Source organism: Paroedura picta, chromosome 7, assembly GCF_049243985.1.
Source record: "Paroedura picta isolate Pp20150507F chromosome 7, Ppicta_v3.0, whole genome shotgun sequence".
Taxonomy (NCBI): Eukaryota; Metazoa; Chordata; class Lepidosauria; order Squamata; family Gekkonidae; genus Paroedura; species Paroedura picta.
Window position 1 is genome coordinate 120,974,517 of NC_135375.1, and position 22,907 is coordinate 120,997,423.

The 22,907-nt window shown below is 50.0% G+C and overlaps 1 protein-coding gene across 2 annotated transcripts in view; it reads left to right on the top strand.

The window, feature by feature from the left end:
• Positions 1-238: 238 nt before the first annotated feature.
• Positions 239-22,907, top strand: part of LOC143841630 (alpha-2-macroglobulin-like protein 1) — an 85,494-nt gene continuing 62,825 nt past the window's right edge. For both annotated transcript variants that reach the window (XM_077346214.1, XM_077346215.1), the window contains exons 1-7: positions 239-398; positions 10,294-10,477; positions 12,362-12,397; positions 12,824-12,968; positions 18,955-19,007; positions 20,676-20,696; positions 22,689-22,857. In XM_077346214.1, coding sequence (XP_077202329.1) covers positions 274-398; positions 10,294-10,477; positions 12,362-12,397; positions 12,824-12,968; positions 18,955-19,007; positions 20,676-20,696; positions 22,689-22,857 — 733 coding nt within the window. In that variant the 5' untranslated portion in view covers positions 239-273. The remainder of the gene's footprint in view (positions 399-10,293; positions 10,478-12,361; positions 12,398-12,823; positions 12,969-18,954; positions 19,008-20,675; positions 20,697-22,688; positions 22,858-22,907) is intronic.

Sequence of the window (22,907 nt, forward strand, 5' to 3'; positions counted from 1 at the left end):
TTAACATGGATCTGGCCAGCCTACCCCCTCCTCCCCCATCGATGGTCAGCAGGGACTAGTCAACCCTGCCCCACCTGGAGGTTGGCAACTGTAGGGTCTCCTCAGAAACAGCCACAGCGATGGCAGGAGGGAGTAGGGGACTGATGTTGCTGATTAGCCAGAGGAAGAGGGTCAATATTGACTCAGCATTGACCCAGAGAACTGCAATGCATGCACCTTGCCGCCCATGTGTACTTTGGGGCAGAGGGATCTCTGCCAGGCTCTTTAAGGCGAATGGCCAGTGCGGCTGGTGCCCAGCTCGGGAGTCATTCTCTCACTCCGCCGCCCATCATGGAGGTCGCCGTACTCCTCTGGGCCCTGACTCTGCTATCCACCACAGCTTCAGCGGTTCCGGAGCCGTAAGATTATTATGCCTCTTTTCTCGGTCCGATCTCTCGGGAGGAGTGCGGGAGACAGAACATGGTTCGCTTTACCTTCAGTACGGAAGGTCTCCATGCATTTTCATATACGATGCATGATGCACATTTGCTCTCTTTCTGTGAATGTCTTCTCATGCTTCACACAGGAGAGAAACCAAAGGAGCTTTTCCTCAGCTATGTCGATTTTTGTATCCCGCTACAAAATGAATGAATGTGGGAAATGTGCTAAATTTGCAAACCTTCCCGAGGCTCTTGTGCTTGGTTTGAGCCAAGCTGAGGGCACCTCTGAAAATAATTAAAACGTGTTCTGTCTTCTGTCTCGCTGAAGCCATGCTTGGGTCAGTATTGTCTACTCCAGGGGTGGGCAAACTGTGGCCCTCCAGATGTCCATGGACTACAATTCCCATGAGCCCCTGCCAGCGAATGCAAGGCATATTCGTTGCAATCAAGGCATCAAGGCATATTCGTTGCAACGCGTGTTTTTCTTTTTTAAAAAACCCCAGTTCTTAAAGGGAAAGGGGCTTTTTGGGAGCATGATAACAGCCGCCCATTGGCTGTTTGTTTGATTGACGGCCAGGGGCGGGACAAAGCACAGGAAAAATCGCTTCCTGTATAGCGATTTTTGCGAGACCGGAAACCTGTGGGAAACGATTGAAACGCTACTGGATTCCACTACAAAGGCAGGTATGCGTAATGCCGAGATAGCACTATTAAAAATAGCGTTTCCGCTTTTGGTCCTTGTGCGGAATGGGCCCCAGTCTCTGCTCAATATAGAAGCCAATTTGTTGCGCCAGATGAATTTTGAGGACTTGATGAAGGACTTTGCAATTTTAAAAAGCAGGAGAAAACTTTTTAAAGGATTAAACAAGTTAGAAATAGGCAATCATAAGTATTCTTTTGCACCTCTGGACCCACGTATTTTGAAATGTGATTTGTTTTCAAGATTAGAAAGCAGTGGAATAAAAGATGCTTTGTTTCGTACAAATAACGACATTTTCCCATTAGAATATATTTTTTAAAATTATCCACCAACATCAATTTCTACAGAAAAAAGATTTTGAGAATTAGAAAGTATGTTTTTGAGATCACGTAATTTCAGTAGAGTTAAATTCAGATCTTATTTTGCCTTGTAAACCTTGAAATGCTGTTTAAGAAGAGTTTTCAATCATTTTGTTACTTTGGCATTTTTCCCCTCTAAGAGCCTTATTTTAAAAATGCATCTTAAAATGTTAACATTTGCATTTCCCTTGTTACCCCTAGCAGTAAATAATTTGCTTATATTGCGTACTGCTCTTTAATATTAAATTAAGGTGACCAGATTGTCCCACTTTTGGAGGGACATCTGGGGGCATCTGGTAAATTGTACTTATGTTGAAATTTAAAAAACATATATTACAAAGCTATTTTTGCGTTCTATGCGTTCTATAAAACCTTTTGTTGCTCCATATAGACCAAATTTTTAATCAAGAACCCCCCCCCCCCCCCCCGGTGAACGGCGTTCCGTTTTACCAATGTTAAAATCTGGTCACCTTAATTAAATAAATAATTTAAAAATAAAATTGTGGTGTCTGGCCTGAGGAATGGCCTGGAAGAAAATGGATCTCTTCTTTCACCTTCAGTGCTTATTGAGTCTTCATGTTCTCATTATTATGCAAAATGGCTTGAGAGCCTTCCTACTGCAGTACTTAAGAACAGAGGTCTCTAATCTGGATTTGATCCCCCACTCCTCCTTTGCATGAAACCAGCTGGGTGACCTTGGGCCTGCTATGGTTCTCCCAGCCCCACCGACCCTCACAGGGCATTTGTTGTGGGGAGAGGATGGGGAGGAGCCGCTTTGAGACTCCTTCAGTAGTCAAAAGTGGGGTACAAATACCCAGCTCTTCTTCTTTTTGTCAGTTAAACAATGGAAGGGTTGAGGGGCACTTTTGTAAGGCTTTACTTAGGCCATCAGTTGGTCCTGACCTACCACCTGATCCTTTTAGACAAAGATGGAACTTCATTCACCCAAGGAAATTGTCCATCACTGAGCTACAGACCCTCCCGTCCTAGAAATTCACTGGGAATGCAGATAGAGTTGCCCTTTCAAACTCTGGTTGGTCTGGGAAAAATCATATACATGTATTGTCACACCATGGCATTTTCCCTGGATTTTTCAACCAGGGGTTTGTGAGATCCTGAGGTTTTTTTGACAGTCCTGGAAGGGTTTCCCCAATGAGTGGGAGTTTTTATACATATTTAAAATTGTTAAACATTTATTGGGTGATATGATTGTATTTGGTCATGTTGACACATTTCCCCCATAATGGCTAATGATGTTCCCGGAGGGGGTGGGAAGGTAAGGGGCTTTGGATGGTCATGTACAGCTCTGCTTCCCAACCATATTCTGTACCATTGCACCACTTCTGGGGTTTCTCAAAGCTTGAGGAGGTTTCTCAATGGTAAAACGGCTGATCAGCTGTGAAAAGGCTCTGTAGGTTAGAGAGGCATGTAACAAAAGGTGAATCCAGCATCCAGTGAGAGACTCTGGAAGAACCAATTTCAAAAGGCTTGACAAGTGCACATTGTTTGGCAGCAGAGCTCTACAGCAGGGGTCGTCAACCTGTGATCTTCCAGATGTTAATGGACTACAATTCCCATTTGCTGCATTTGCCGGCAGGGGCTCATGGGAATTGTAGTCCATGGACATCTGGAGGACCACAGGTTGACTACCCCTGCTCTACATGACTTACCTATCAACAAATGATTGTCAACTTCTAAATCTGAGTGTACAATTAAGCCAGGGATGAGTTTGGTTATTTCAACGGCAACCAGCAATGCAGGCAGAAAACCCGTGGATCTTTTATTGAGGAAAGAAACACTTCTCTGTGTTAAGCAAGACGGTAGGAAATAATAGCATGTGGAATTAACCCTGTAGGAAAACGAATGCTAAAATTACCAAGGGTCTTAGCATTGCTTAATCATATTAGGGTGAACAATAGTTTTAAAAGCTTTTAACGTTTAGACTGCCCTACCCCACAAATGGGCTCAGGGCCGCGTACAACATATGAACACAATCAAATCACATTAAAACATTGTATAACAATTTAAAATTCTGATTTTGCTTTTTCCGCACCCACTGTCTCCTCACTAGCCTCTTGTGGCGCAGAGTGGTAAGGCAGCCGACAGGCTGTCTGAAGCTCTGCCCATGAGGCTGGGAGTTCAATCCCAGCAGTCGGCTCAAGGTTGACTCAGCCTTCCATCCTTCCAAGGTCGGTAAAATGAGTACCCAGCTTGCTGGGGGGGTAAACGGTAATGACTGGGGAAGGCACTGGCAAACCACCCCGTATTGAGTCTGCCAAGAAAACGCTAAAGGGCGTCACCCCAAGGGTCAGACATAACCCGGTGCTTGCACAGGAGATACCTTTACCTTTACCTGTCTCCTCACTGGCCATTCTATCTTAGTGTCATGTTGGGGTGATGGGGAGGCAGAGAGAGACCCCAGTTGTTCTTCTGTGGTCCTTGCCTCAACCACAGGGCTGGTGGAAGAGTGTCATTTTACAGGCCCTGTGGCACTTTCTTAGTTCCATCCGGGCCTGGGTCTCTACTGGCAACCTGTTCTACAGGTGGGCTCTAGTCAAAGCCAGTTGAATTTCTCTGGGTCCAGGGATCACCAGCAAGTGTGAGTTTGCTGAGCACAAAGCTTTCTGGGACACATACAGGGAGAGGCGGTCCCATAGATTATAATGATCTATTTATTGGTCCTCTGAATTCCCAGCTTTCTTTCTTTTTTAAGTCTTTATTTATTATATTTATTAATTATAGGCTGCCGCTCTTGGCCTGACAGCTCATATTGGCTAGCAACAAATTGTTACCTGCCACAAGCCACTTGTGGGAGTAGTGGAATATCAATTAAATAATAGACAAATAAATAAAATGCAATACAAATATAAAATACATAAAACCACACAATTCCTCAACCCCAACAAGCTAGCCATAAACTGAAACCCTCGCCCTACTTCCCCCAATCTGCCAGATCTTCCAGGACAATGTTACCAATAGGAAAAACCGGAGATCTCTTGTCAGCCCATCCTCCACCAAATGCCTGGCGGAAGAGCTCCTCCATCTTGCAGGCTTTGACGTAGTTCCGCCAGGGCCCTTCGCTCTTCAGGGAGCTTTTCCCACCAGGCAGGGGCCACGCCAGGTGAACTTCACGGGGGCCAGGGATCACCAGCCTGCTTGAACCCGCAGAGTGAAGGGCACTGCGGGGGGCTTAAAGAGACAGGTGGTGCCTCGAGTTGCTCTCACTGCAGACACGAATGGGAAGGGAGAAATGGAAGTCCAAGGCCAAGGTGAAAGTAACCGGGGGGAAAAAACAAATTTATTACTCAGGTAAAAATTCCCTGTGTCAACAGGCTAATTCAGGGGAATCTGAAATATAATATACAAATATAATAATGAGTTCTCAACATAATGTAACAACAGCTACTTAGTTGAAAGAAATACTTTTGAAATGTTTACTCAGTAGATGAGCTGCATTGAGCGGAGGGGGGGGGGTTGGACTAGGTGACCCGTCCTGGCCCTTTCCAGCTCTATGATTCTATGATAATACAAAATATGTAAAAACTTCAAAATTACAAAATAGACTTGAAATTAAACATGAAAACACTAAGACACTGGCTTAAATATTAAAATAACCCATAATATTTTAACTGTCATGCAGGGTTAACTGTCATGCAGCCTCCCTAAAAACTCCCGCCTCTCCTCTCGGACTGAGCCAATCCTTGGGATTTGGGTTTGACTGTCAGCCAATCAGAGCCCTTGGAAGGGCGGGGTGGGGGCTGTGTGAGCCAGCCTCAATTTTAAAAGGGTGAAGTGGGGAAAAAACCTTTCATTGGGGATTGGGATTTCGTGGCCCTAGAAAGGAGGGCCAGTTTAGTCAGGCTTTTATTTGGCTTTTTAGTTACTTAGGCTTTGGGGGTGGGCTGAGGGAAGAAAGCTGATTTTAGGCTGACAAAGAAGCACCTTTTGTTCTACTGCTATTCACAGTTCTTACTGGTGTGGTCAGAGAAGGCGTGGTGTGGTGGTTAAAGAGTGACGGAGAATGGGGCTTGATCCCCACTCTTCCTCCACAAAGAATCATCTTAACACCACCCGTGGTGCCACGGGTGCCACGGACTAAATAAAAGGGCAAGGGGTTCTGGGGCGGGATGTGTCCGGGATGAGGAAGGGTCCGGATTGGACCCTTCCTCTGGACAGACAATCGGAGGGACCAATCGGCAGGCGCAAACCGATTCCCAGCCCTGAGCAACTGTGAGCCGCGTGCAGCGCGGCTCGCAGTTGCTCCTTTGCCGGCAGCCTGACACGTCGGGAGGCACAAAGCGCCTCCGATGCGTCAGGCCGCCGGCAAGGGAGCACCCGCCAGCCACGCGTAGCACGGCTGGCAGGTGCTCCCTGCCCGGCGGCCTGGTGCGTCGGGAGGCGTTTTGCACCTCCCACCACCTCCTCCGACATCAATGCGGAGCCCCGCAGCCCGCTAACGAGCCGCTGGTCGCACGCCGATATCTGGCAACACAGCCAGGACACAGCTGAGCCGCGGGGGGGGGGGGGTGCCCACCCTCCTCAAACGGTGCGAATACAAACAGCCGAACACCAACGCGCCGATGAGCCGCCACCCGCTCGCTGTTCGCCGCCGACATCAGGAGCCCCGTTGACCAGCCGCGCCAACTTCATCGCCAAAAAACCGAGGCCCAACGAGCAGCCGCCACGGGAGCCCACAGAATGGCGCTGCGGAGCCGCACACCGTCCTCAAAAATGGCCCCTCTGGACGGTACGCTCCCTCGCCTCTCCCTTTCTGCCTAATTGGGCGGCACGCCGCGATCGCGGCCTTCACGTCCGCTTCCAGCCCCTGCCCGCACCCCCTGACAAGCACGAGCACCTCCCGATCCGACCCCCCCCTCCGAGCTCGACCCCATGCGCCCGGCTGCCACCATTACCTGCTTCGCCTTGGCCAACAGTGGAGACCTCCTCGCCGGTGGAGAAGCCACCGCCGCCAGCGGGACCAACGCCGGAGCCGCCAGCACGCACGCAGCAGGCAGAGGCTTCTGCGGCGGCGGCGGCAAAGCTGGCGGCCCCGTCAGCGGCACCGCCGGAGACGTCCGCGCCGCCCCTGAAGCCCCCGCTCCCAGCAGCTATGCCGCCGCCGCCTCTTGCTGCTGCGCTGAGCTCTGCTGCTGCCGCTTCCTCAGCTTGCTGCTGCACCGAAGCCTCCTTCTCCCGCCCGTCAACCAGCCAACCTCGCCTCGCTCAGCAAGGGCGCAGGGCCTGCCGCGCGGCCTGTGCACCCACTCCGCGGGGCGGGGAGAAGAGCCTGAGGAGCCTCGACAAGCCGCCAGGGCAGCCGGAAGGACAGAGCTCAGAGGGGGAAGGAGAATGCCTCCAAATGGCTCTCCGCTCTTCCTCCCTGCTACACTTTAGGTAGGCCGTTCCGCCTGGGGGGGGGGTGGGATTTACTGCTAGGGCCCGCTGTATTCAGACAACAGCGGGCTTATTTTCTAGTAGAATCATAGAACTGGGCCTTCTGTGTCATCTAGTCCAACCCCCTGCACTATGCAGGACACTCAGATCCCAATCGCTCATCCACTGTCACCTGCCACCCCCTTAAGCCTTCACAGTATCAGCCTCTCCGTCAGATGGCTATCTAGCCTCTGTTTAAGAATATCCAAAGATGGAGAACCCATCACCTCCCGAGGAAGTCTGTTCCGCTGAGGAACAGCTCTAACTGTCAGGAACTTCTTCTGGATGTTTAGATGGAATTTCTTTTGAATTAATTTCATCCCATTTGTTCTGTCCCTCTGGGGCAAGAGAGAACAATTCTGCTCCATCCTCCATATGGCACCCTTTTAAATACTTGGAAGATGGTTATCAGATCCCCTCTCAAAAGTAATGGACAGTAATGGACACATGAAGTAAGCCTGGTGACCCTGGCCCAGTCAGAGCTCTTTCAGAGCTATTATTACAGAGCAGTTCTACCAGAGCTCCCTCATCCCCTCCTACCTCACAGGGCAGGGAGAGGAAGGGAAAGATGTTTGTAAGCCACTTTGGAACTCCTTTGGGTAGCTCTGGCAGGGGGCTCCTGGGAATTGTAGTCCATGGACATCTGGAGGGCCGCAGTTTGACTACCCCTGCTCTAGCTAAACCTTCCTGGTTAACCCCCCCCACACACACACACACACGTAATTGTTGAAGAAGTTTTATTTCACTGTATCTGAAGAAGTGTGTTTTCATGTGAAAACACCTTGAGTCAAATTCCGTTGATTTTAAAGTTGTCTGACTGTGTGCATAATAAGCGTCCCGTGAAGGGCCTGTCATTCCTAACTAGTGTATGTAGATTTGAGAGAAAACATCAGCCTTGAAGATTATCCAGTCCTATAGATTTTTTTATATCTCCACTGCCCACAGTCAAATAAAAAGAGGGGCACAAGTTTTAAATAAAAGATTGGTAGTTTAGTTTGTAAGCTACGCAATCTCTAGGTAAAGGTATCCCCTGTGCAAGCACCGGGTCATGTCTGCCCCTTGGGGTGACGCCCTCCAGCGTTTTCATGGCAGACTCAATACGGGGTGGTTTGCCAGGGCCTTCCCCAGTCATTACCGTTTACCCCCCAGCAAGCTGGGTACTCATTTTACCGACCTCGGAAGGATGGAAGGCTGAGTCGACCTTGAGCCGGCTGCTGGGATCGAACTCCCAGCCTCATGGGCAGACAGCTTCAGACAGCATATTGCTGCCTTACCACTCTGCACCACAAGAGGCTCTTATACGCAATCTCTAATGGTCTCTTATTTGGCGAACTGCTATACCACGGCAGCGATATTTATCTTAGATATTTGAGTTGACAGACATAACCCAGAAGGGGAGGAATGACAGATGTTTATTTAACGGGCGAGAGAGCACTCAGTAAGGCCAGGCAAACCTATTCTGAAAAGCAAAAAGAGGACATATTTCTTGACTGATTGCTTCAAGAGAGGAGGAACACCCCAAAAACAGGACATGCCTCAAATGAGGATATCTGGTAACCCCAAATAAGGTCCATATGATGTGTGGATGACTTAACTACTATCACCTAACACCTGGTCCTCAAAGAAAGCAAATAATCCCTGAGGGGAGAATTGATTCCCCGTTCTCTGGCCAGAGAATCTGAACGTAGAAGCGGAAAAGCACTTCCTTCGATTTACTGCCCATCAGCTGCATTGGGTAGATCTGAATTCTGCTATTATAGAATCATTGAATCCTAGAATCATGGAAGGGACATCATGGGTCATCTAGTCCAACCCCCTGCACTATGCAGGACACACACATCCTTATCGCTTGTCCACTGTAACCTTCCGCCTCCTTGAGCCTTTCCAGAATCAGCCTCTCCGTCAGATGGCTCTTCAGCCTCTGCTTAAAAATCTCCAAAGATGGAGAACCCACCACCTCCCAAGGAACCCTGTTATGGGAGGGGGAGTAAAGGTTCTTTCTCCACCTCATGCATTATTTCATAAACCTCAACCATGCCTCCTCTTGGTCATGTTTTCTTTCAGAAACCAAATAAATAAATAAATGAATGAATGAATGAATGAATGAATGAATGAATGAATGAATGAATGAATGAATGAATGAATGAATGAATGAATAAATAAATAAATAAATAAATAAATAAATAAATAAAACTCTTCAGGTTTTCCTCACAGGGAAAGAGCTCCATCATCCTCCCAAGCATTACCTGAAGTCTTTCACATCATACCTTGGATAGCCCAGGCCAGCGTGATCCTGTCAGATCTCAGGAGCTAAGCAGGCCTGACCCTGACTAGTATTTGGATGGGAGACCTCCAAGGAGCATTAGGGTTCAGGATGCAGAGCCAAATAATGGCAAACCACCTCCAAAAGTCCCTTGCCTGGCTCTCAGACAATCCTTGGAACTCCTGTCTGCGCTACACACATAAATAAACACCAGCTGCCAGATAGGTTAACTGGAGATGCTGGGGATTGAACCTGGGACCTTCTGCATGTGGAATAAGGAGGAGAGGGTTGTCATTGTTAAAATGACTGCTGAATGTGCTGGCCCACCTACAGTAGATGTGGCTGGCTCACTGCCCAAGTTGGTTCATATGTATTTTATATTTATTTATTTATTTCTTAGATTTGTATACCGCCCTCCCATAGGGCTCAGGGTGGTTCACATAAAACATTATAGGGGTAATACACAGAACAGCCTAAACATATAAGACAATTATAAAATAATATATCAACAATAATCCAACACTGATTCCAATTTAACAGAATTTCAATGGCTTTGGCCAACAATAACAAAGTAAGAATGACAACTTAGACAAACCACCAAGGGAGGTCAGATCATGGAGGGGGTGTCTGAGGGGTGACCAGTGGATGCTTAAGCAAATGGCTGGTGGAGAAGCATCTCATGGGATTCGGCCAGGCCGGGAGGTTGGCAAACCACTCCCCGTAATGGCCGAACCTGGGATTGCACTCCAAGTTAATTAGGCTTTGGCTTTTTGCCATATAAGGTTGTGGGATGTCCGCTGATCTCTTGCTAGGGGCTTCGCATGAATTGACCAATTGGGTGCCCACACGCTCCTCAGGAATATTCTTTATCTACCTCTGTATAAATAAAGCTGTGCCATGTGCTCGGGGGGCCTTTTTACCACAACTGCCTGCTTCGTGTGTTCTCTCTGGCCTTCAGCCTGCGGGCTGCCCATAGGAAATGTAGTCAATGGACCTCTGGAGAGCCACAAATTGGCCACCCCTGCAGCATCCGAAGGACACCTTTGCTTTTATGGGGTGGAAATCCCCCAAGAGCTCCATGTAATAGCCCTCAGGAGGCCTCTTCTCATCCTCTTCCAGTCACTATATGGTGGTTGTCCCGGCCATCCTGTATCATCCCAATGAGGAGAAAGTCTGCATACTGCTCAGTTCTCTCCCGGAGAACGTTCACCTGACGGTCACGCTGGAGATGACGGCCCAGAACCATTCCATAGTGGAGAAGGATGTGGCAAGGCCAGGAACGTTTGAGTGCATCAGCTTCCAGGTACATTTATGTATCTGTTTTATTTCAGAACAAATAACACACACTTACTCAGATACAATGTCCAATGAGATACAACGAGGAAGTGTGCCTGCACATGAAAGCTCAAACCTTGAGTAAAACCTTGTTGGTCTTAAAGGTTCCCCTGGACTCTACATTTGTTCTGCTTCAGGCCAACACGGCTACCCGTTTGAATTATTTCAGTTATACATCACCTTTCTCCCCCAACAGGGACTGAAGCCCATTGCTTTTCCTCTGAGAGGCAGGTTCTGAGTTCCTCTTCCATTTTTGACTCCCTCTAGTGGTCGATTCACTGTTTAGGCCTAGCATATCTCCCTGCGGGTTTTTATGCTGGACATAAGATGGCGTCATATCTAATTCATCACTAGAGGAACAAAACACTTGGCAAACCAGGAGGAAAAACCAAGGAAGAAACAGGAACTTACAAAGGAGGAAAATGAGAATGTGAGAAAACCACTGACCCAAGGACATCCGACAAGCTCCCATGGCAAAGTGGGGAGTTGAACTTGGGTCTCAGAAATCTGAGTTAGATACTATAACCGTTACTTCACACAGAACTTTAGCTGCCAGAGTTGTGTTTCCGTAGGAACAAGTGGTCCATAAGGGCAGATAGGATAGTGCCCCACAAGTTCTGGGTGCTCCCAGCACCAGCCCCACCTGTGTGTCTCCTCACTGCCCTCCCAAGGGCACCCAGAGGGTGGCATTGCAGGCTGCTATTTGAGTGCCAGTGGGCAGTCAAGCCAGTGAGTCACTCCCCCTGCCCTTGAAGCCATGCCTGTCCACGACAGTTTGTTGGCCAAGGTAGCCATGAGAGAGTCCGTGATTGCTCAAGAGAGCCCAAAAAATCGATTGGTCAGGCCTGTCAATCTTCTTTCTTTTCCAAAAAGTAGGGAGGAGGGAAAAAAACCTGACCAATCAGGGGCGCTCATGGCCACCAAAGCCCCAATGCTCTCTTTAAAGCCTCCATTTTGTCCTCTGTTTTCCAATCAGAACTTTACAATAGAATGAAATAATGGGACATTTAGCCATTGACCCAAACCCAAAAAGAGGGAATCTTTGTTTGTTAGTAAGAGGGAGAGGAAGTCAGGATCTTAACCTCCAAGTGGGCCTGTAGATCTCCTGGAATGACATCTGATCTCCAGATCACAGAGATCGGTTCCCCTGGAGGAAATAGTTGGTCTTGAGATAAGATCCTATGGAATTATACCCTGATGAGGTCTCTCCCCTCACAAAATCCTGCCCTTCCCAAGCTGTGCCCAAAAATCTCCAGTTATTTCCCAATCTAGACTTGGCCAGGAGAGGAGAGGACCGTTCACAAATGTATGTGTCTGACAGTGAGATCCCTCTATTAGTATCTGTGTCACGGAAATGACATTTGTCTTTCCACACTTTCTCTAGCTGTAAAAGGTTTAAAGGTAATCCCTTCAGTTGGAGGCCCCTTCTTCCTAGGGATGGGAGGTGGGACCTGAGGATCCCTTGGAATTCCAGGTAATCTCCAGACAACAGAGATCAACTCACTTGGAAAATTGGATGCCTTGGAGGGGGTGCTGCATGGCCTGGTACCCCACTGAGGTCCCTGCCCTCCCCAGGCTCCACCCCCACCTCCACGAGTTTCCATACCTAGATCTGGCAACTCTGCCTCACACGTCTGCCAGTGGCCAGGGGGAACCTGGCAGCCATGTACCAAAAGCTGGTTTGAGAGAAGGGTGGATTTCCATAACTCACCACCCATGGAAGCATCTTCTAACAAAATGGAAGACTAGTGCTAATGCAGCTCTCTGCCTTTTCTTCGCACTTCTCTCCCTCCCTCCCTCCCTCCCTCCCTCCCTCCCTCCCTCTCTTTCCCTCTCTCTCTCTCTCTCTCAGGTCCCAGCCTTCACTCCCACAGGAAATACCAAAGACGTAAGTCTCACATCCGCCAGCCACTTCTCAACTCCTGCCAAATGTATTTTGGGCCCTAGGATAAGAATGTACATGATAGAGGAAGGTGGAGAGGTTTACAAATTGGCTTAGGATGGAAGGGAGGGGGAGATCAGAGAAGAACTGACAGATGCGCAAAGATCAAAATGGCTTAGATGGGAAAGGAAAAGGGGACCAAGGAAGACAGGCTGGGAAGGGGATGAGCAATGGACTTGGGAGGGAGTGGCTAGAGGAAGATGGTGCCAGCGGGTTGGGTGAGGGTCTTGCATGCCTGTTCCTGGCCAGTTTGGGAGGGATTCCCCAAACGATTCCAGTTTAGCAGCAGAGAATGCCTGCCCCACTTTCCAAAGGGCTGCCTGTTCTCTGGCCTCCTGCTTTGAAAGTGCTTTTCTCCTTTGTATTGTGGAGGAGGAAGAGGTGGCCCACGTACACGTCCTCGTCCGCAGGGGTGACAGCGTGAGCTTCGAGGGCCGGAAGAAGGTGCTGGTCAAGGCCGTTTTCATCCGCGACATAATCCTGTCGGATAAGCCCTTTTACAAGCCTGGAGAGACAGGTAGGCCTGACCCTTGGGCTCTGTAGGGTCCTCTGCACCATCGTGGCAGGGCTAACAGGGAGGAAGAATTAAGCTGGGGAAAGCAGAGTGGCTCTAGGATCGACCCAAGTGGGGCTGCTTGCAGGAGACCAAAGGACCCTCCTCCTCGTCAACAATGAAGGCTGCAAGGACTCAAGCAAGAATTGCAATACGAGGGAAACGCGGGTTCCAAACAGACCAGGTATTGTAATGTCTAGAGCAGGGGTGATCCAACTGTGGCTTGCCAGGTGTTCATGAACTGCAATTCCCCTGGACCCTAACCAGCATGGCCAGTTGGCATGCCTATGGGTGTCTGGGGAGCCACAGTTTGGACACCCCTGGTCTAGAGAGTCAGACTAGGATCTGGAAGTTTGCCAGTCATATCCCCTCAGCCTAAATTACTTCACGGGGGTTGTGGGTTGCCAACCTTCAGATGGGGCCTGAATCTCTCTTGGACATCATCTATGGGTTCCCCTGGAGGAAATGGCTATTTCTGAGGGTGGGCTGGATTGAATTATACCCTGGTGAGATCCCTTCCTAGGCTCCGCTCCCAAATCTCCAGGAATCTCCCACTGGAGTTGGCAACCTCAAGAGGCTCTCTGGAGCCACCTGGGTGTAGTGGTTAAGGGTGGGCTCTAATCTGGAGAGGCAGGTTTGATTCCCTGATCCTCCTCCACATGCAGCCAGCTGGGTGGCTTGGGCTAGTCCCAGTCCCATTAGAGCTCTCTCAGCCCCACTGACCTCACAGAGTGCTTATTGGGGGAGGGAAGGTGCTTGTAAATCACTTTGAGACTCCTTTGGGAGTAAAAAGCAGGGTATAAAAACCAACAATTCTGGGTGTTCTTGGCTAGTTTTGTGCTCTCTGCCACACTTTTTTTTTTGAGTGGGGGTTTGAATATGAGGAGGAAATGGAGGGAGGGGGGTGGACGTTGTAAGCTGGTTTCGGCAGAAGAGAAATACAGGATACTGTTCCCTTTAAAAAAAGAAGAAGAGAAGGGCAGTGTCAGAGTTCTAGAGCTGTAGGCAAGAAAACTTCTATTTTGGAAAGTTTCTTTATTCTCAAGCAAAGACATCCAGCAGGGAGCATAGGCAGAACTAGGGTTACAAGTAAGGGGTCACATATATAAAACACAGGCTCATCCTCCTCCCTCCCATGGGAAAGTGATGACTCGGGTTTCAAAGGGAGACCAAACATTCCTATAATCTAGGTGCTAGAGCCCAAAGGGAGAGCCATCCTGCTAAAACGCCATCGCTGCCAGTGGAAAGGTCTCGCTGCTGTGTCTGTTTAAAGCCCCATTCCTGGTCTACCCTCCTGAATTGCCCACTCCTGAGATGAGAAATAACTGAAGATTCTGCACATGGTTACTGGGAAGAGTGGGCTTAAGGGAGGGAGGAGACTCTAGGAGGGCAGAAGACCATAGAGCAGGGTGGGCAAACTGTGACTCTCCAGATATCCATGGACTGGCAGGGGCTCATGGGAACTGTAGTCCATGGGCATTTGGAGAGCCACAGCTTGGCCACCCCTTGCCATAGAGTCTGCCCTCCAAAGCAGCCATATCTCCCAGTCAAATTGATCTCTGCAAGTCTGGAGATCTCTGTGAGATCAATTTACCTGAGGCATCCCAAGTACCCACTTATGTATTGACTAGAATTAAAGCCCATTTTATAGAGGACTAAAATGGGCACTTGGCAGGACCTGGGGCGTCCTAGCAGGTGCGGGCTGCTCCCAGGGCAGGGAGAAGTCCGGCGGTCACCCAGTCACCTGGGAGGTTGGCAGAGCTGTCTCTTGGCCCTGGGAGCAGGTTTGCTGCAGCGAGCCTGCTCCCGGGGCCTAGAGAAGGAGGGTGGCCCCACCCCCCACCTGGCAGGCTCCCGAAGGCTTCTCGCGGCCCCGGGAGCTGGCTCGCCGCGGCGAGCCTGCTCCCGGGGCCAAGAGAAGGGCAGCGTTATCCCCCCACCCAGAAGGCTTTGGAAGCCTTCTATCTGACAAGGGCGCCCCCCCAACGGCAAGGGAAGCACAGAACAACAGTTCAACAACAACCCTAGCTAGAACAAAAGCCAACAGTGTCCATGGAGCTCAGAAAGTTTAAAAATACTGAGGATGAAGAAAAAGCAGAGGCCCCAATGGGGTCAGGGATCCCAATAATAAGGGGGAAAGGCAGAGACAGCGGATGGCGGAGATACATCAAACCAAAGGGCCCAAAAACCACCCATACTCGGGCCCCCTCCAGACTCCGCCTCATCCCTCATGACACTAGGGTGGAGGCAAAGGTAAACAACCCGCCTCTGACACTGGTGCTGTGCAATGCCAGGTCAATAAACAACAAAACCTCTACCCTGCAAAACTACTTTGCAGAACAAAGAGCGGACCTGGCGTGCATGACAGAAACCTGGACCAGGGAGGGTGAAACAGTTGCCCTCAAAGACATAGCCCCTGCTGGGTTCTCTGTCCTCCACCAGGCTCGGACAGTGGGGCGGGGAGGAGGGGTGGCAATCCTGATCCGAGAGGCTTTCTCCTTCAGGGCCCTTCCTGCACCATCAATACCAGGCATTGAATGTGTTGGCCTCGGATGGGGATCATTCGAGACCGTGGCCATCTGGCTAGTATACCGCACGCCCAATGCACCGCCAGATGCCCTGCCTGCCCTAGAGGCGGTGGCGGCCTGGACACTACAGTTCTCTAGTCTATTAATTCTGGGGGACTTTTAACTTCCATGCTGAGCTACCGTCCTCTAGAATTGGGCAGGACCTGGTGTCAACCATGGCGACACTAGGGCTCTCGCAATTTGTTGTTGGCCCCACCCATCAAGCACGCCACACCCTGGATCTTATTTTTGGTGTAGGTCTGAATGTGGATCTGGTCACGGCAACTGCCATGTCATGGTCAGACCACTATGCCCTGAAGGCTCGGCTAAGGCTACCACCCCTCCTCAATTTTAGCTCTCCCACGGAGACTTATGGATTCAATTGGATTCCTGAACACTCTGCGGGAACCAATGCCTCCCGGTACTTCTCTCAATGGCCTGGTCAACGACTGGCATGACAAACTGCTGACTGCCATTGATGAGATAGTTCCCTGACGCCCTCTCTGGCCCCATCTCAAGTGGGCCCCCTGGTACACCGAGGAGCTTCGCAACAAGAAACAGGAACTGACACGGCTAGAGCGAGTTTGGAAGAAGACTTGTGACGAAGCCTCGAGCAGGCACGTTTGCGCCGCCGCCATGCCGGCAGCCACGGCTTCCCCTCCTGGCCCCTCCGGGCGAGAAGCTTGCCAGGCCGCTCCCCTCCCAAAGCGAGAAGCTTGCCGGGCCGCAAGCTAATCGGCCGCTTTGGCGGCCGATTTGCTCGCGGCCTTGTGAGCTTCTCGCTTCGGGGGAGGAGGGAAGAAGGAGCCGCGGCCCGGTGCCGAGGCCTTCGCAGCCCAGCGCCGGGCCACGGCCCACGGGTTGGGGACCACTGGGTTATACAATTATTTACAATTTATTTACAATTTACAATTATTAGTTATTATTGCACGGTTATTCAAATGTTTTATAAACTGTTCCATGTATTGTTCTTATGTTATCATGTAAACCGCCCTGAGCCCCCAGGAAGGGCGGTATATAAATATAATAAATAAATAATAAAATAAATAAATAAAGCGGGGTGGGAAAGGAGCAGGGACGCCACGTCTTCGATGCGGCGTCCCTGCTCCTTTGCCTAGGTGGAGGAGAGGCCACGGTCGAGGACTTACCATGCGGGCTGCCTGTTCAGTTGGGCCAGGCGAGGCCGGGCCAAGCAGCCAATGGGGAGCCGTGCTTCGCACAGCTCCCCATTGGCTGCTTGGCCCTGGATGGACACTCGGAGGGCCCAATCAGGAGCCACTTCGCGGCTTCTGATTGGGCCCTCCGAGTTTTTATCCCGGACAGGGCCCGCCCTAACTCCTCCCTGGATGGCCTTACCCTTTTATTTAATCCGCTCCGCAGGAGCGGTTAAAGATTGGTGTCTTTTGAGATCCACACCAGCTTTAGTGAATTGCTGGCTAGTTGGTCTCCATGCCCTTCCTCACCTTTGTCATTCTTTCTGCTGCTTTTGATTGGCTTTAAGCACCAATCTGCAAGTTTGGCTGTTAAGCGGCTGTCTTGAATCACATCGCTGTGGATTCTTTTTTGTTTTTTTTGCATACATGTTTAATAAAAGTTTTTTTTAAGGCAAAGATAAAAACTAACAAAAACTAAATGAGGAAAAACGTTAAAGAAAGAAAAATAAAATTAAGAAAAAGGCTCAAATTTCTCTACAGCAAATACTTTTAAAATCATGAGCGTATCCCTTACTCTAAGATTACAAGCGTAAAAAACCCTCTCTCTTTTGTTTTCAAATAACTGTATTCACTTAATCATCAAATAATGTGTTAATTTTTCCCCCATTACATGCAAAAAGTCTACAAGGCAGGGATGGCCAAGCTGTACTCCCCAGATTTATTTATTTATTTGGATTTTTATACCGCCCATTCTTTACAGCTCTGGGCGGTTCACATGGAACATTATGTAACTTTACATGGAACATTATAATAATCTACACCATTATACAAATTTCAATACAGCATTACAACAACCAAGTAACAATTCATAACACAACATAAATAACAACAACACTGGGGAAATCAAATTGTTCAGTCATGGAAGGGCGTCTGAGGGGGGGCCCAGCAGATGTTCTGAGTCGGTCGGCCTCCAGTGAATGCCTGGTGGAAGAGCTCCCTTTTGCAGGCCCTGCGGAATTGTGGAAGTTTGGGCAGGGCCCTGATCTCTTCAGGGAGCTCGTTCCACCAGGTGGAGGCCAGGACCGAGAAGGCTCTGGCCCTTGTTGAGGTCTGACGTGCTTCTTCAGAGCCAGGGATCCACAGCCAGTTGGAGGTGGCAGAGCGCAAGGCTTTTGGGGGGGTATAGGCATGGAAGCGGTCTCGCAAGTACACCGGGCCCAAACCGCGTATAGCCTTAAAGGTGGTTACCAAAACCTTAAGCTTAATCCAGAATTCAACTGGGAGCCAGCCAAGTTGTTAGAGTCCCAGCCAGATGTGGGATCTTCATGATGTTTTGGTGAGGATCCTGGCTGCAGCATTCTGCACAAGTTGTAGTTTCCTGAGCAAGGATAAGCCTGCATAGAGCGAGTTGCAGAAGTCCAGCCTAGAGGTGACCGTCACGTGGATCATTGTGGCTAGGTGCTCTGGGTCCAGGAGACCTTTGCAGAGGTGGTAGAATGCTATCTGCACTACCTTTGTGACCTGGGCTTCCATTGTGAGGGAGGGATCCAGAATCACGCCCAGGTTCCTGCGGGAGTGTGTTGGTGAGAGCTGTACGCCATCTAGGGTGGGCAGGCGCGCTTCCTCCCATGGTCCCTTCCTACCCAACCACAGGACCTCCGTCTTTGCAGGGTTGAGCTTCAGGCGACTCTGCTTGATCCATTTTGTCCCTGCTTCCAGGCATCTGGCTAAGGGTTCTGGGGGAGAGTCAGGGCGGTCATCCATCAAGAAGAAGAGCCGGGTGTCATCCGCATATTGCTAGATGTTTATGGACTACAGTTCCCATGAGCCCCTGGCAGCATGGCCAATTAGCAGGGGCTCATGGGAATTGTGGTCCATGGACATCTGGGGAGCACCCCTGCATGAGTTTGTGGGCAACCAAACAGAGGCTTCTCTGCAAATCCCATCACCTTCACCAACCATTCCTCTATAGTGGGTAAGGTTGTATCCTTGCCTTTTTGAGCAAATAAGAGTCTGGCCGCCATTGTCATATATAAAGTTCCATGACTGTCCACCCATTAGTCCCAAAAGAACCCCTTTGTTCTTGCTGCCTGTGAGCAGGCGTCGAGTAGGGGCTGGAGGGTGACAACCATAATTTAGCAGAGCGAGGATTTTCATCGTGTGAGTCTTTGTGGTGGAGATGTCAAGTACAAACAATAAATAAATATTTTTAATCTCTGTTTTTTCCAGTCCGGTTTCGAATTGTGAAGCTCGATGATGAGTTCAAGGCCCTGCAGGAAACGGTGAGTGTTGCTTCTTCGTAGGTTGGCCGTTCGGAAATGTTAGCAGGGTGATCTCCTCACCAGAGCTAGGGCCCCCCAACAGGGCTTGGTCCTTATGACACCCAGACCTAACTGCTATATCAAAACAAGTCCCATCGTTTGCCTGGGCTCAGGTGAGTAGCCCCTCCCTTAGGGTGACCAGGTGTCCCCCCGCTGGCCCTGGGCGGGGTGGGGAGTAGGGCTGCCAGATCCAGGTTGGGAAACTGCTGGAGGTTTGGGGATGGAGGCCGGAGAGGGCAAGGGCCTCAGTGGGGTGCAAGGCCACGGAGTCCACCCTCCGCAGCATCCTTTTTCTCCAGAGGATCCGATCTCTGCCATCTGGAGATCAGTTGTCATTCTGGGAGATATGCAGTCCCCACCTGGAGGTTGGCTTCGGCCCTAGGAGCTAGAGTGGCCAGCCGCAGGCTGGGAAATACTTTGTGATGTTAGGGGTGGAGCCTGAGGAGGGTGGGGCTGGGTGAGGGCGGGGCATTGACGGGGCATAATGCCACAGAGCCCACTGCGTAATATTTTTTAAATAGCGCGGTCCATGTTGCAGCACAACCACAAACCTACATTTTCAAGGGTGAAATAAAATCTTTAAAGTGTCCACAGTCTTTCTAGGATCAGGCAGGCAAAACACAACCCCTTTTCTGTTTTCTGGAGGTGGGGAATGAGCTGGGAAAGAGGAGGAGGGCGGCTAATCAGGCTGCCTTCTCCTGATCATACAGAGGTCTGAGCTCCTTGTTTTAAAGCCAACCATTTACACAAAGTGTGTTTTTTGGCTTCAGTTACCTGTCCAGGCTTCTAACAACGTGGGCAGGCAAAAACAGCTCCATTTGCATTTTCTTGGAGGTGGGAAATGAGCTGGGAAAGGGGGGGGTGATCTGGCAGCCTCCTCCCAATTATACAGGGGTCTTAGTGCTCTGGTTTACAGGCAACCATTAGCACAAAATGTCCTTTTGGACTCCAGGGACAATGTTCAGTATCTCAGAAATCCACCCAGACAGAAATAAAGTGCCAAATAACAAGAATTCCAAAAGGGGGGAGGGGAATGCTATATTGTTCTGGCGTTTTACCATAGCAACAGGGCAGTGTTTATTTCTATTAAAAATGCATCTGTTGTGGCATTACCACAAATCAATGTGGAAGTGCTTTAAAAAAAATAATTTCAGGGCTGGGAGGGGGGGGGAGAAAGTTTCAGTCCACGAGAGAACTGCTGTGTTGTGATTGGTGGTTTGCAGAGATTGACATGGAGGGAGAAGTTTGGCTTGTTTTCCCTTGTAGCCTCGTCAGGAGGCAAAAAGCTGCAATGGGGCAGACAGAAAACACGGGAGGGGTCTCCCCATGAGGAGGGCTGCAAACGTGAGATCCTGCATTTGCACTCGCAGGAAGCCACTCGCATTTTACCCCTCTGTGCAGAAATGGTCCTGGAGACTTTGTGGGTGGAACTGAGAGGAGGCAGGATTTGGGCTGAGAGAGAGCTTAGTGGAGTCTCCCCTCCAAAGCAGCCATTTTCTAGAGGGGAACTGTAATTCTGGGGGATCCTCAGGTCCCTCCTTTGGGCCTGGCATCTCTATTTTGCACAATGTTGGGGGAATGAGCTTGAGTTCTGTTTCTTATGGCTCTGGTCTTGCCTCTCTTTTGCAGATCCCTTTAATACAGCTGACGGTAAGTAACTAGGAGTCACTCTGTATATAAGGGTGTGTCTCTCCTTTGCTGTTTTGTTCTAATGTTCAGCTGGACACATTTTGTGCACAGTCAAAATAAAAACTGTGCAATGTGAAATTAATTGTTGTGAAGTTGAGCATGTGGGACATAAGGAGCTAGGTTGCTTCTTAAGATGGAAAAACACGAAAAATGAAAAGGAATGCTGGTTTCATTTCTCTTCATAACCTTATACTCATGGGGACCATTGTGGTGCAGTGGTTAAAGAGCAGTGGACTGTGATCTGAAGAGCCAAGTTTGATTCTCCAGTCCTCCACATGCAGCCAGCTGGGTAACTTTGGGCTAGTGATAGTTCTCTTAAAACTGTTCTTGCAGAGCAATTCTCTCAAAGCTCTGTCACCTCCAGCTACCTCACTGAGTGTCCATTGCAGGGAGAAGAAGGGAAAGGTGTTTGTAAGCCACTTTTGAACTCCTTTGGGCAGTGGAAGGCAGGGTATAAAAAAAGAGCTTTTCTTCTTCCAGCCCTATTAGGGAAGCTTCGCAGTGCTTCTCTGCCTGCCTTGGGGTTTCCCGAATAATCCATTACAATAAAAATGCAAAACTGCCAGTCCTAAGAGCCAGTTTGCAATTCCCACTGCCACCCATGCCCAGGGTCTGTCCACTCCTGTGCCACTGATATTCCTGCTTGGTCCGGACAGAGCCCTGATATTCCTGCTTGGTCCGGACAGCTCTATCAGTGCTGTGGAGAGCCCAAGGTCACTCAGGTGGCTGCATGTGAGGGAGTGCAGCAACTTTTTGTTGCTCCATTTAGACCAAATTTTTAATCAAGAACCAACCCGGTCAATGGTGTCCCGTTTTACCAATGTTAAAATCTGGTTACCTTATCTGAACCACTACACCAAGCTGGCTTCCATGAGTGGATTGGACAGGGTTTGGATTGCTGTTTTATGTATTACTAGTAATCAAGCCCATTGCAGTCCGAAATGCAATGGGCGCTAGCAGGCCCCAGGAGTGAGAGTGGGTATGGGCGGGGGGGACTACCTGCAGTCCTTCCTGGAGTCCGGGTCGGTGGCGGCGAGCGGCTAGCGAGCGGCTGCATTCCTTGCTGGAGTCCTGGGGTTTTGGCGGCGGCGGCCTAATGCAGTGAGAGGCGCTTTGCGCCTCTCACCGTGTCAGGCCGCTGGGCAGGGAGCCCCCGGCAGCCGCGCTCCGCGCGATTGCCGGGGGCTCCCTCGAGCGGCGGCCTGACGCAGCAGCAGTCCCTCGGGCAGCGGCCTGACGCATGCACGAAAGTGCCGTGCATGCGTGATTTCAGACGTGCATGCGTAATGCGCGGGCGCGGCCCTGATTCCCTCTCCCCGCCCTCCTGCAGTAAGAAGGCTGCCGGGCCGCAAGCTTGCTGCCTGGGAAATTTTTTACTGCGGGGGTGGGGTGGGGAGAGGGAGCCGCGGCCCGGCGCCAAGGCCTTCGCAGCCCGGCACCAGGCCGCGGGCCGCGGGTTGGGGACCAGTGGACTAGAGGACCTGTGTGGCTCCTTCCAACTCTAGGCTTCTAGGGTTCAACTGCCCCTTAACAACAACAACAACAACAAAAACTATTGCCCCCTACCACACCTGAGCCCCATTTTAGATATTGGCTTTCTCCATTAAAGCCCTAAATGGCTTGGAACCAGCATATCTGAAGGACTGTCTCCTCCCATATGTTCCTGCCTGGAAATTAAGACTGCAGGGAAATACCCTTTGGATTATCTCATAAATCAAAGATGTTTTTTTGGTGGGCACATGACCGAGGGCCTTTTCTGTGGCAGCCCCATGAATAAGGGACAGCATTCTGTGCAGCATTGGCCTTGGCCATCTTTTTTTATCTCTCAGTGACTGATGCAGCTCTTTTGTTTTGTCCTTGTAAACAATTTCTATCACAAACACACACACACATCAACACTTTTACAACCTGACTGTGAACTTCACAGTTCTTTTCATCTTACCCCTATGACAGGATCCCAATGAGAACCGAATCGGCCAGTGGCTGGATGTGGAGACCCAACAAGGCATTGCGGATTTCTCCTTCCCCCTGGCCTCCGAAGCGGCCATGGGAGTGTATAGCATCAAAGTGGGAGATGGCATCCCCCCCAGAGGCAAGGCCTTATTTGAAGTGGAGGAGTATGGTGAGTGTTATGGGGGGGGGGTCACACAGCAAATGAAAGGAAGAGAGGAT